The sequence below is a fragment of the Taeniopygia guttata genome, chromosome 2 (genome assembly GCF_048771995.1).
Source record: "Taeniopygia guttata chromosome 2, bTaeGut7.mat, whole genome shotgun sequence".
NCBI classification, from domain to species: domain Eukaryota; kingdom Metazoa; phylum Chordata; class Aves; order Passeriformes; family Estrildidae; genus Taeniopygia; species Taeniopygia guttata.
Genome location: NC_133026.1, coordinates 14,404,029 through 14,418,154, shown reverse-complemented (window position 1 = coordinate 14,418,154; position 14,126 = coordinate 14,404,029). Strand labels below are relative to the sequence as shown.

The 14,126-nt window shown below is 39.5% G+C and overlaps 1 protein-coding gene across 8 annotated transcripts in view; it reads right to left on the bottom strand.

The window, feature by feature from the left end:
• The window catches only part of NRP1 (neuropilin 1), a 114,281-nt gene that overhangs the window by 70,165 nt on the left and 29,990 nt on the right, over positions 1–14,126 (bottom strand). For 2 of the 8 annotated variants that reach the window (XM_072925350.1, XM_072925352.1), the window contains exon 4: positions 8,170–8,249. The exons of the other annotated variants lie outside the window; for them this stretch is intronic. In XM_072925350.1, coding sequence (XP_072781451.1) covers positions 8,170–8,249 — 80 coding nt within the window. The remainder of the gene's footprint in view (positions 1–8,169; positions 8,250–14,126) is intronic. 8 annotated transcript variants of the gene reach the window in all.

The following is a 14,126-nucleotide window of genomic DNA, read 5'->3' as shown; positions in this document are numbered from 1 at the left end:
TTCTTAGAGAAATAAAATTACTCTGGATTTCACTAGTTTATACTTGGAAACCAACATCCTGCTGTCATTTTTGCACTTTTCAAAATCCTACCAGAGACCGCAGCATATCACAAACAACTGGTCTTGTAAATAGGAGAAAGTACAGTCACAACTTGGAAAAGGAGTTGCTGCCAAGGAAGCTCAGAAAGCAGCTTGCATGTCCCTCTGGACTTGGTAGCAGTTCTTTTCCATAAGTTTGTCAGAAGATGCTATGCCAGGGATACAGTTGGCACGTTGGCATCCCTGTGAGAAGACTGAATGTGTCACCTCTGCAGCACCCAGACAGACTTGGCACACAGCCCAGAATACTGAGTTTGCAAATTTGGATTTCCCATTTGGCAATTCTTCACTCAGTTACTGCTGTCAATGGTGTGGCAAATATTTCTTGTAATTTTATAGTCCTTTAGGGCTTATGGCAGAGAGATATAAATATAAACATGGCGCTAGCCACTGAGTGTAGTTTTGGATGAAAGACTAGAGCATGAGTTCAGATATGAAAATAGGAGATGCCTGCCCAGAAGAGGACACTCAGTGAATATGTTCATGGAGCTGTTTTGCCTTGATGCAGAAAGCATTCCCTTTTTGCTTGCCTGGGTCTTTCCAGATATCCACTTCTGTTTGCACCCTCTGTAGTGTGCAAGGCTTTTGGGTGGGAGACTGATGAAGAGCAGTGCAAGAGCTCACACACACTTCCTGCTCCTCCCAGCTGCTGCCTGAACAGGCCATACGACTTAGCCCTAATTCTATGGTTTAGTAAAGCCATGTTTGGGAGAGATTCCCTGTGGAAAGATAAGGGAATCTAGAATTCTTTTACAAAGTCTTTAAGGAATTGCAAAGAATTAATTCTTTTTTAGGAAAGTGTAAATTATGGTTTTAAGGAAAAGGCCAAACAACACCTATAAAATGAGCCCTGGGCAGTGAAAAACATGAAGACCTGCAGAATTCAAATTTTGGTGAATTTTCTAGTACAAGTTTCTAGTAAGTGGTAACAGTGCTTACATAAGGGTTCAGTTCTGAACATGCCAGAGAACCCTGAAATGCACCATTGCATGTTGTTCTGCAGAAAGTGAGGTGCAAGTGCTGGAAAGCCCTGCCTGCTCCTGAAACCAGACATTCTGCCAAGCTACACTCCACTTCTACATATTTGCCTATTACCAGGGCAGTGAGATTTTCTGCCTTTTTCCTTAAAAAATTCCTTTTCAAGAAACTCTGAAATCTAAATATCTGCCATTTAATCTTACAAAACACTCAGTGAAATATATAAAACTATAATTTACATCCAAGTATACCATATTTTTTCTGCAGCCTACTGTGATCTCTATGGTTGTTATGAATACTTTGGCTATTCACCTGCTAGGATTAATAAATTTCCCAAGTGTTTCTTTATTTTATCACTCTGATTCTACATCCAGTCAAGCTGCTAAATTTCTTCCTGACGTGAATTATCCACCCTGGTCAGACTATCTTTGGTTCTGAAATTTTTCTTCTTAGTATGTATCTTTCTTTTGCCTTTATTTTATAAAGATTTTTTTTATTCCTCACAAGTCTCCACTTTAGTTGAACAGAAGGCATCGCAAGAAGAAATCTAAATAAAGAGCTTCAAGTTGTTCTGCACTGTGGCTTTGTGCCCCGTTAGTTACTGAGGGTTAGAGGTGTGGGATTTACTGCAGTGCTTGTGGCACAAGGCAATCTGTATCCCAGAGCTAAAAGCTTAAAAGCTGCAGGCACTCAAGGGACACCAACTTAATCCCAGTTTATTAGCAACAAGAAAAAGAAGTACATGCTATTAAAAAAAAAAAAAATTAGGTAACTTCAGAATCTGTTGTATTTCTCTTCACCTGAACTTCCCCTGTGCAGCCTGAGCAATCTCCAGGGCCTCCTGTAAGGTAACCAATCTCATGGGGACTGACCCCTCGTGTGAAGACACACCAGCCTTCCCTGTAGCTGGGACTGTCAGTGCAGGTGTCCACACCAAGGGGAAAGAATTCCTCACACATGGGCCTCACAAAACATCTTGATGGAGGTGCAAGCAGCCTGCAGCCCCCCAAGGATCCTGGGTGACTGCTGTGTTCTCAACAAGCCTAAGCAGGGCACAAGTGCTCCCTGATCACTGGGTGCCATAGGAACTGCAGGGATTTTTCCCTTTTTAATCCCCTTCTCAGTGTGTTTAGTGCCATGGGATCCTGCATGGTGTGTTCCTACCAGACTGCTTGCTCCTGTCACACACCGCAGTCTTCTCAATGGAGAGGCCCTTCCCCATTTTTACAAATCACCTGTTGGTATGGGCACGTCTTTGCCGACCTTCCTTCCTGCCTTCCTTCCTGCCTTCCTTCCCTTTCTCCCTTCTACTAAAATGCCCAGCAGATCATTTCTCCAAGGATGGACATGCACACAGTTGAGTTAGGATGAGCCAGGCAGTGCAAACTCCATGAGAAGGGAAGGTGGGAGTCAGTGCCCACGGCAAGAGGCTTTTAAACTGGTTTTGCCTGTACTGGATTCAGGGTGCAGATGCAGCTCCCTAAGGGAGACAACAGATCATCTAAATCCCAGAGTTCTTTAAAGTGCTGGATATTTAAATGCACTATTTGCAATTGAGTAATTTACTGTCGGTTTGGGGGGCCTTTGTTTCCATTGGTCTTTTGTGAGCTGGTGTTTTTATGGTGTTCACCCAGGGCCAAAATTCACTGGAGTTATTCATACAAAAGTCCTGTCAGCCTAAGAGATTTCTGGGAATAAGGCCATTGGGATTTGGCCACTGTTCAGAAATGTACTAATGCCATTAACTGATGGTGGGTCTCCATTAAGAATGAACTACTGAGGGTCTATTTTAGTACAAGACAATGGCGTAGTGAAAAAGAGAAAAGATGTAACAAAGACATCAATGAAGATCTACAGTTACCACTGCAACAGTTAAATTCCAACTAATGCTAGCAGCAGTCTTATTATTACACTGGTTTCTGGAATAATTGAATGCATTGGGATTTGCACTTTCGTTTAAAATTAAGCTTTTAATTTTCTGCTGAACAAAGGAATCTGAAATGCATCATATCTTAACCAATAACATTTCAAAATCCAGAAGTAACAAAAACCATAATTACTATTTTAAAATCTGAGTATCCTTCATCTTATCACATGCTCCTTGTATTTTGGCTCATGTTTTTTGAATACCTGGGACTGGCAGAACTGAAGATCTGAACCAAATAAGCAAGATTGTATCTGCACTTTTATCTTACAGCTCCACTGAGAACAATAGCCAGATCTTTATCTGCTGCAAATGAGATTAGGCCCTTTCTACCAATGGATCTAAGTCGGCTTACGCTGACATATAGCTAAAGAGGGTGCAAGTGGTGACAGAATATTTTACCTTGTATTTACTTGGGTCTATTCTATTAATACCAAATAAAATATGGAAAATTCTTCAACAGAAATGAGAACACCAGGATTCACTTTTGGAATGCATGTAACATTGTCATGCAGAAAATGAAGAAAGACCAGAGGTTATGGGTTGGATTTTGACATTTTAGCATTACAATGTCCTAAGGGAAGTAAAAGCAAAATTCATCTGCTAAGGTCTTCAGCACATCTATTTGCAAAAAGCATTTCACCAATGAAAAGATTGTTCTTGAAGTTACAGTAAATTCCACAGATTTCACTGCTTGCCACATACTGTAATAAATTATAATATAATGGTCCAAGTATATAAAATGAAAACCTCTTCTGGGAAGAAACATTCAATTTTAAACCTCTTCAGTGAGAAACTTCAGTTCATAACTTTCTGGCATAGAAAAATGCTATCTTTTCATGGAAAAGGTTTCTGTCTGTCAAATAAGACAAATTTACAAATGCTTGACTTCCACTTTAAGTGGGGGGAAAAAGAAACACTTAGCAGTTTAAAGACTTCAGAGAGGAAGGAGCTTTCTAGTGTCAAACTGGTGAAGTTTAGTATTTATAGGAATTTCACATGCCTCTAATTACTCTAAACTCAGTTCCCAAGTAAAATATGCCATCTGGAAGATATTAGAGTCATTTACAACTTGTTCACTTCCCTATTTCACTGCAAAATCTCACCTCTTGCCAACTTTCCAGTGTTCTTCACAAAATGAAATGCAGTCTAAATTTTACCAGTTGTTTAATAGTTACTTTATCTATGTTGAGACAGCTAAGGGTTTTAGAGACTGGAAAAATAGTTACATTTTTTAAAAACTAACTTTCTTTTTACTCACTGTACCTCAAGCTTGTCATGTGGGTGTTTCAGGTATGAGGGTTATGCCTAGGCTTAGTTTAGTATTTAGCTACTAATTTGACATGGTTAGATTTGGAAAGATATCCTAGGTGATAAGAGAGAAAAGTAAGATGACACAAACTGCCATCAGGCATAAGAATAGGCTCTTTAAAGAAAAAAAAAAAATCCGAAAACTCCACTATATGGTTTTGTTTTTGTTTCTATGACCTCCCAAGAGATGCCTATCAATCAGAAAACTTCTTGTTAGTACAGCAACTTCATCCAAGTATGCCAATCTGTTTATAAGTGAAGCTTTGCAACATTCCTCTGAGGTAAAGTTGTCATTCTCATTTTACATGTGTGGAGACGGGAGAGAAAGACTGAGTGCCAGCAGTCTTACAGAAATTTTGCAAACAGCAAGGAACAAAGTTTAGATAGCCATATACTGTGTTTTAAGAATAAGAGCCCAGTCTATCTTCTCCTGAAATAATGGAAAGATTCCTAGTGGTTTCTGTGTGTTTCAAATAAAGCTTCTTAACAGAGGCTTGACACTTGGAAGTCTTCCTAAGCTATAGAATGACTGGAAGAAGGGGCTGCAAAGCCTCACACAGAATCACAAATACATTTCTGTAGGGGAACTAGACTAAATAACTTGCATACAGAGACTCATGCGTATATACACACTCACACACACTGTACACCTCTATATCCATCAAACATTGTTTTCATGTGCCTAACAAGTTTAATGATTTGTGGCTGGATTAGTGCTCTGTGCATGTACTGCTGAATTCACTGAAAAGCCTGCCTAATTGGTAAGTTATAGAAGCCTTGGGTTTGCTTCCTCGAATGCTGAAAGAACAGAGAAAGAGCTGTATCAAATGGAGATCAGAATCAGTTGTGATTCCTTTTTCTTTCTATGAAAGGAGAAAAGAAATGCTTTAAAGTTACAGCAACCTTATAGCACTCCATCTGGGAGTTTTGAACCGCTGATTAATTTGTAATTATCCTTTGGGGATCTATGTAGTATATTAATCACAACCTTAGGAACTCAACTTTTAAAAGTATAAGGTAGATGTAAGTTTTTCACAGAAACTGTGAAAGTTCAGAACATAAAATAAGTTCCACACTTTGGAAACTCAGATATTTGTCCCTTGTGGGCTGTCTACAACCTCTCTGACCAATACCTGTAATTAATGAAACTAAAAGAGGATAAAGGAGAAAGGAAATTACAGACATACGTATCAGCTTTAGATCAGAAGCTATGGCAATTCTCTTCCATAGAAACCATGTCTTGAAGCTCTGTAAATCAGTAAAATGATGGGCATTTTCATTTATTTCCATTTAGGAACTATATAAGGGAATATTAAGGACGCAGTGTTAGGCACTTGGAGCTCAGTGTTGGTCAATATTTCTCAGTGTCGGTTCCTTTGTTGGGATTTCTGCATCACATGCCCTGTGGGCAAACCTTGAGCCAAGTGGAAAATCCACTGTGGGATTAGTGTCTTCACATATTTTGTAGTGATATAAATGACTGCTGTGGGTCTTCCTTGCCTGAAAGTGTGACACATGTAAATGATTGGATTGATTTTTTGCTGAGACTGTATCTCAAACCTGTATATAGCCATGCGATTAGGCATATGTACAAACAAGTGGAGTTATTGGAAAATGTCCAGCTTTGCTTTTGAAACTTTTGGCTTGTCAGTGTTTCATCATGTGCCTGTATTAGAGTTTTTCCCATGGATTTTTATTGGGGAAAAGGGGATCATACTCTCTTGAGTATCACCAAGGAATAAAGAGTTTGAACTACATAAAGGAGATCCAAACTTTCAAGTCTTTTCTGTATTGAAAACAGAGTCCTTAAGTGTGTGAGATATGTGGCATTATTAGGTAAATATTCTCATAATGCTGAGAAGACGTTTGGCAGACTATTGTAACATCTAGATGGAAACCGTCTCCTTATTTTGTTCTTATAATACAAACTTGGGAAGGCAAAGTGCCTGGCTATAACATCTAGGAGTGCTCTCTGGCACAGGAGGCACACAAAGCTGAATAAGAAACATTTGTAGTTCAGAGATCAACCCACTTACAGTGTCTGCATGTTTCCTGGCGAGCCGTTATCTCAGCACAAAATCATTTGGTTGTGTACATTGCCACTTTAACAAACAACCCTTGAGCACATGAGTAATACTTAGGATTGGCAACTTTAAAGGAGCCCTGGCTTTGTGAAATCTGAGTGATATTTCCTAAGAGCAGTGCAAGGAACATTTACTCAAGGATGGTGCTTTCAAATTCCAGACTTCTGATCTGACTAAGTGTGGTTGAAGGTCTGCCTGAAAAAGTCCCATGGCTTGTCTTCTGTTTTGCAACTGGGACATGTATACACATATGTGTGTGTGTTTCTGTGTGTATATTTTTATATTCTTTATATAAGAAAAAACCTGAATAATTTCAGATGTTTTTTTCCTAAAGTTCATTCTCAGCCAGAGAACAGCCTGGGAAACTCAGCCTGGAAGATGTTCATTTCAAAACCACTAGAGCAGATGAGAACAGGGAAGCAGACTATGTTGATTTAAACTATAGTAATTAATGCCAATGCTTTTCTATTAATTTGTTGTCTAATTTCAGTAGAGATATTATAAATAAAAACTCTGTTGATAACCCATGCATGTCCTTACAGGTGCAGTTTGGTTTTGCACACATCAGTGTGTCAATCCAACACGAGTGCAACTTCTTCCTGAGATTCTGCTCTTGAAAGCTGCATTAGGAAATTCAATATTACCCTCAGAATTATGATTTTCCTATAAAGTATGATTACTTAATGCTTATTGCAAATAGCTCACTATTTAAAGTGTTTCAGAGTTACAGTATTTTGTTTTTGTAATAGAGCTCACAGTTAAACTGCATCAATTTGAAACATCAGTATACAAAAGTTTGTCCCATTGAGCAACTTTATTGCCATTTGGTTGTGGGAATCCTAGAACTGAAAAGTATATATAACTTAAATAAATGTATTTATCTTATGATAAAATATACCATAGATGTTTAAAGCTGCTAAGCCTCAATTTAGTTCATTTTTATCCTATATCACAGAGAATGTCACAGTTTTTATGTGTTTTGTGACCTTATGATTTATATGGGTCTTAAGAAATAACTATGTCTTTAGAAAAGAGGAAAACAGTGGCCAATAAACCTTCCCAGTAGCCTAAAAACAGGAAGAGCTTGTTAGCTGAGGTCAGCCATATGACCCAGTGCCCAGTGAAACTGCATTGTTATAGCTGGAATGTGGGGCAAACCAGCCATGCAAAAAAAAACCCACCCCAGTGATCCACCTTTCATAAAAATGTCTTAGAAAGAGAGGCATGTGATAATGACTTACAGGAAGGAAAATGTGCACAGCAGATCAGCATCATCTCTGGTACAGATTTACAGGGTTTAGTGGCATTGCATCTGAGGTGCATTGCCCTACACTAATTTAAAATGGAAAACTAAGTGGAAAACCTATCAGAATTCACAAGTGTTTGCTAAACAATTTTGTATAGTTTTCTTCTTGTACTTAATATTTTGGAAAGCAAGCAGGATAATGGACATACACACAACACAAACACATACACAGCTCAGGGGCTTCAGTAATTGGGACCATACTGAATTGAGCATGCCAGCTCAAATCCCCAGCAGGAGCTGCACAAATGTCAAGGAAGTATTCATTAAATGGGACTAAGTTTGTCTTCTTTGCACTTCCTTTTCCTTCCTCATCAGTCCAACTTCTTCAGATATACTCTTAAATCTGCTGAGCATTCGGACTCATACTCAGTGGATGCTAGATCTATTTTGGAGCGGCATGGCTGTGAGATGACCCTGCCTTTGAAATCAGGGCAGCGTAAAACCTAAGTCAGGAGTAGCACACTCACAAAGAAATTGCTGCTTTTGAGGTCAGAAGTAATGTTCTCCTAGAACCACTCTCCCATCCTTGTACAGGCTGCTTCGACAGCTGTAATCAAGAAAAAGACACTCTTCAGGAAAGAGCTGTTACTATGGATTATGATGTTGATATGTTTTGTGAATTTCACTGGTCAGGCTTCTGCCCTTGCTTTCTTCTTAGAGAAATGGACAGTGTGACTTGGAACTATGATAATACATTACCTTACAGACCAAGGGGATCTGCGAATAACTCAATGAATTACAAACAAAAATGGCATTGCATCTTCTTTCCTTTTGTAATGCATAAGGGATTGGTGTTCTAAGTCTTCTTTAATTACAATAAATAATCCTTGAAAGGCAATAAAACATTATGCAGCTGCATATTGAAAACACTCTGTAATTAAATGGATAAAATCTTGATTTGATGGCTTTTGTTTAGTTTATGCTTTCAGTAGGTATCTATAAATGCTTTTTCTTTTGTTTGTCTACGTAGTGGTGATAAGTACATTCAAGAGCAACCTGTGTAAGACTCAGTGGTATTAAGCATTGATTCTTTCCTCTCCCTCACTCCTGGCAAGCAGCACACTAACTCAGACAGACAAGCCGTGAAATGTGTTTGGGCCGGATCCTCCTGTACGTGCAGAGAATCTGCGCGAGATAACGCCAGGCTTTCCTTTATGGTTTAATAATGCAAAAGACAGGCTTTCACACACTAGGGAGAACAAGGTTTGTTTGCCTTATGCATTCTTAAAGGTATAAATTGCCCAAAACAGTAGTAGGAAGTCTGGGAAGGAAATGAGATAATACACCATCCCTTTCCTCACTTTGAGCATTCTGAGCAGGCTCACAGAGATGTCTGACTTGCACAGAGGGACTCGGGGACTCCTTTTGGCAGCACAGCCTCCATCCTTCTGCTGCAAACACTCCCCGTGCTCTGTGGGGTGGTGCAGACCCCAGGGTGCTGCGCTACAGGGCACACAGTGCCCCTCTGGAGCTGTCCTCCCTGGCCAGCAGTACCCAAACACTGCCACCTTGCAATGTGGCAATGAAAGAGAGACCTGTGGTTTGTTCACTCAGCACCCAAATAACCAACAGCACACCCAGCTTTGAGCCAGGTGGTAAATGCATCCTGTTTCGCCCCTACTTTGAATAAAACTGTTGGTGCCTGGCAGGGGAGGGTCTGTAGCTGTAAAGTTCTCAACCTTTGTGTCAAAACCACTTGTTTTTATCTCAGACTGAAACATAATTTTCATAATTTTCATAACTTTAAAATACAAACCCTTCCTGTCTGAACAGCTCATGGGTTTCATGCTGCTGAGTCTAGGTGTCCCTGCTAGTCCTCCTTTAAAATTTTACAGTGTAACATAACCTCGTTTTGTTACACTGTAAACATTTCCAAGACACAGGATCCTGTTTTTTATTATGGAGGGAAATGGTAATAACCACCCCCCTTCCCCGAAACATGCAGAAAAAAGAAAACCTTGTCAACAAATTAATTGTTCGCATTCCTCATTAGCTTTAACCTGGATTTGGTCTCGCAGGCACTGTAAAGCCAGTTCCTCTTTCTCTCTGAACAAAAGGATGTTAGGAAACTTACAGACCACTGGAGAGGCACAATCCTACAAGGTGCCAACATGTTGTGATGAACAGATTCCTGAAACAGCTCCACCAAATTGAATTTTCACGTATTTGGCATATAACATCCTATTTTTCAGCTTTTCCTCAATTACTGAACATTACTCCTCAAACAGGTACAACAAAGTGTCCTCTGTCCTTATGTGATTGCTGCATGGCTACTAAAGGAACCGCTCCAGCCAGACAACGTTGAGAAAAATTTCAAATCTTAGTCCCTTCCCCTGTAAAAATTCCACGTGGGAATTAACAAAAATCAAAACTAGCAGATGGATAATAGACGAACTGATGAAGGATTACCTCTTTTTTCCCCTCAGGGATAAGGATCATGGAAACATGTTTCATGCCAGCAACAAAAGGATATGTCAGCTGGAAAGAACCTAAGGTTTCTGCACAGCACTGTGCTCTGGGAAAATCACAGTATTGCTTGTTAATGGTGCTGCTCAGAGCAGTGATAAACTCTACCAAAACCTGCAATCCTTGCATTTGGAGATGTGATTACAACACATGTCTGAACTGTTTTTATTTAACTGGCTGAGGTACTTATAATGTCATAGACTCTGCTCAGTGCTGAATGTTCCCACCAGGAACAATAAATCCTGTGCCACCACAGCTTTGCCACTAACTGGGCAAGTATCTGGCACTGCTATGGATGCTGCAGTCCTGGCTTTGACTGCAGTGCAGATGCAAATACCCAACCTGCAGCAGGTTGGAAGCTGGGAGTCATTCTGCTTTCATCACAACAACTTTCTGGGAAGGCAGGAGCATTGGAAAGGAATTAGGCTGCTCAGGGGTTGCCTGTTCAGTCAGCTGTACGCTCTCTGGTTTGTTACAGCTCTGTTCTGTTCTGTAGTTAGCAGGGACATAAAGCTGTGAGACTAGAGAGAGTTGGTATTTTAAGAGGCAAATGTGAGCCTAGATGACCCTCAGTACCATGGGGCTTAGTTAGGTCATTTAGGGACATAGGAGCTGATGGGTGAAAGTGGGCAGACACTGGACTGGAAGGCTGAAAGCAAGGTCTTTATATCTGCCATGGCTTTTCAGTGAAGCCAAATGTCAGCTAACTTCCCTGTGCCACAGCTTTCTGGATTGGAAAATCAGGTACTGGTATTTCTCTGAAAGAGTTTGAAGGCACAGGATAAACTGAGATGGCCACAGTACTAGTGACACTGTCATTAATTTCACGATTCAATACATCTCTTGTAAATATATATATTTAGTTGACAGCTCTTCATTCTTGCTTCTAACCCTTTTTAGCTGTGATTTCAAAATTTTACCCTTGAAGATGGACAATAATAAGATAAGAACAAAGAGACCTAAAATACTGTCTTTTTTGTGACTCTCCATTCCATACTGTTGCCATTACATCAAACCTTCTATGAAGCCCATTATAACAAGCAACAACATTTCTCTATAACCCAGAAATAATCATTGATGTAGCCTTGCCTAGATGTTCAGGGATTTAGACAATTAATACTCAGAAGTAATAATAAGCCCTCTGCATAAATCCCTAGGTGCAGAAAAGGAAAACATGTATCCTTAAGCTCCTTAGGGTAGGTACTTACAAGGAGCCTGAAAAATAAAGGATTTGGGGCACAGCCTATACTTCAGCAGAAAATGATTGTTTGACATCTGAGGGACACAGATTTACTCTGAGTTACCCTGAGTGACCTGTTGCTTTGGAGAACTGGTTATCTGAGGGACATGCTCTGGCATGTCACGGTAGGGTGCTCCAGCAGGTTATCCATTCTTGTTTCACTCTTGACTAAACACATTGGGCAAGTGGATTCAAAGGATTTCTGCTTTGAAGAGGAGTATTTCCAGTACCTGAGCTCAGGTGTGAGAGGTTGGCCAGCTTTCCCCTAGACTATCTAAATAAGTGATGATGATGATTATATTGCTGTCAGTAAAACAGAGTAGGAAAAAAGGAGGTATGCGACCTCCTTCATAATCCTGGCAGGATTTTCTATTTGAATCTCATCTTATTATACTTTTTTACTCTTTGATAATCAGGATACAATCCAGTAATTTTTCTGTGAGGTGGAGTCTTTTCACATAAAGTTATTGCAAAAAAACCTCTTGTTGCATAAAAGCCTTAGCTAAATTGTATACAGGATAGATTGCATACACACCATGAAATTGCCAAAACATTGTGATTTGATTAACGAGGCTGTTAATTTTCAGACTTGTCTCCCATACAGATCTCGAGCCTCTTCAGTCACATCAAGACTCGTGAGGTTAATGATATTCCCTGCCAGCCTTAGCGTGAGTCTGGCACGTTATAAATGACTCTCCCTTCATTTGCCATGTAGGAATTGTCTTAGGTACCTGGGGCAGCACGAGAGGATGAGAGCACATTAGCAAACACCTTTCTGTGGTGAAGCATTCTGAATGTGACATGCAGGTATGAACAGCACCCTTTACACCCAGAAGCTTGCTCCTCCTCAACATGCATTTAATCCTGAGGGATGCAAGTCCTGCCCTGTTTAATTTTGCAGTCTCCTGCCCATCTGCATTTAGCCAACATAATTGTGAGAAAAAATTCAGGGAGTTGCTATAAGGTGAGTGAACATGGTTTCATATGAATTGAATCCTAAAAGTAGCCTCTTTTGTTTTCCTAAATCTGCAATATCTGTGTTATTCTGCAAAGAATCCCAAAGGCATTAACATAAGTAAGGAACACAGAACAGTGCTGAGATATTTTTCCCCTTCTTTCAGCCCATCCTTCATACAGACCGACACACAGACGTGCAAATCCATGATTAGGAGGCATGGTTAAAACTGCTTTTAAGTGTGATCGTTAATCATGTGTATATTGATGACCTTCTATTTGTATTTCTTTCATGTTAAGCACATAAGTCTTGACTGATTGGAGCTTTTTAAATCAGTCCTATCCACTACTCATACGATTTAGAAACATGAATTACTCACTAAGATGGAGAATTTTAATATTCAGCCAGTCTCACATTCAGGCCATATGCTCTACCATACAAAATCTGAGATAAAAACGACAGCAGCAGGAATTTATATGAACATGACTTATTTTAAGAATTAGACTGTGCAGCCCTGCTTTTGCTGACGTCAGTGAGACTATTCATGCACAAGGATTTAGCAGCATAGAGGTTACACACAGAGCTTGGGAAATAGGTTTTAATGTTCCGCAGTATGACATCAGGTTGGAACTGTATCTATCTTTCTGCAATAAAGCCAATCCAAATAACAAGACAAAAAAATCTCTGCTTATACGGTTTTAACTATTTCAATTGTTGAAAACTCAAAAAACCTTTTAGCATATGTATGTGAGTTACAAATGCACAATTTTTAAAGCTGAATCACTTAGCAGAATTACAGATAAGCCCTTCTGTGTTCCCCAAGTGCTTATCAGCTTCACCTAAGGCAGGTTTCTGGCTTATTTTTCATCAAATAAGTTTTATTTCAGTCAATACGGGTTCAGAACCTGTTACAAATCTCCCAGTTTCTGCATGACTCAAATACCTTTGTATATTACACTGTTGTACAAAAACACATTTTCAAACAGTGTCCAAAGTGATGCTGGAGAGCAGAAGTACAATTTCTACATGCAATTGCAGCAGCCTGTCAAAATCAGCATAAAGAGAGAGAAGAAAACAGGCTATGTGGTATGTTTTGCTATTGTCAAACCCAAGAGGGCATCTCACCTAATAATTTAAATGAGATCCTGTTGCCTGACGTTTTTAAAGCCTTTTGATCTCTTTCTTCTGGTTGCCTGGGTTGTGGCTCTGTAGGGTGCAGTAGACAGAAAGCTATGGATTAAACACCATGTTGCCTATGCTCCCCTTCACTTTGCCAAAACCCCGGTTACTGGACAAAATGAATGTTTGCTTTTATGAAACACTACTTCACTGGAGATGGTGGAGAAAAACATTTACTAGAGGTTTTTAGACACAGATCAATCTATAAAACTGCTAAGTTCAGATTTTCTGTTATTATCAAGGCCATAATTCTTAGGCCCTTTGTTAAGAAGATTTGACATTTTTGTTGGCATAAATTAGGGACAGAGACTAATCTGATTTTGAAAATCAACATAAGACTCACTGATTTTTGGATCCCCAAAATCATGTAGAGGGGCTTGTTTTGCAATTTGCTGTACTTGGATATAATGCTAGAAAATGACAAATTTTACCTTTCCAGAATAAAGATAGAAAGAAAGATACCTTATTATCCCTGGTTTAGTGAGAGTAGATAAGCTTGAACAATTTGAGGATAAAAACTAAGCAGAATGTTTAGAACTTGAGCCACGCATCTAACTTAGGCATTTTCTCATTGAATGCAATGA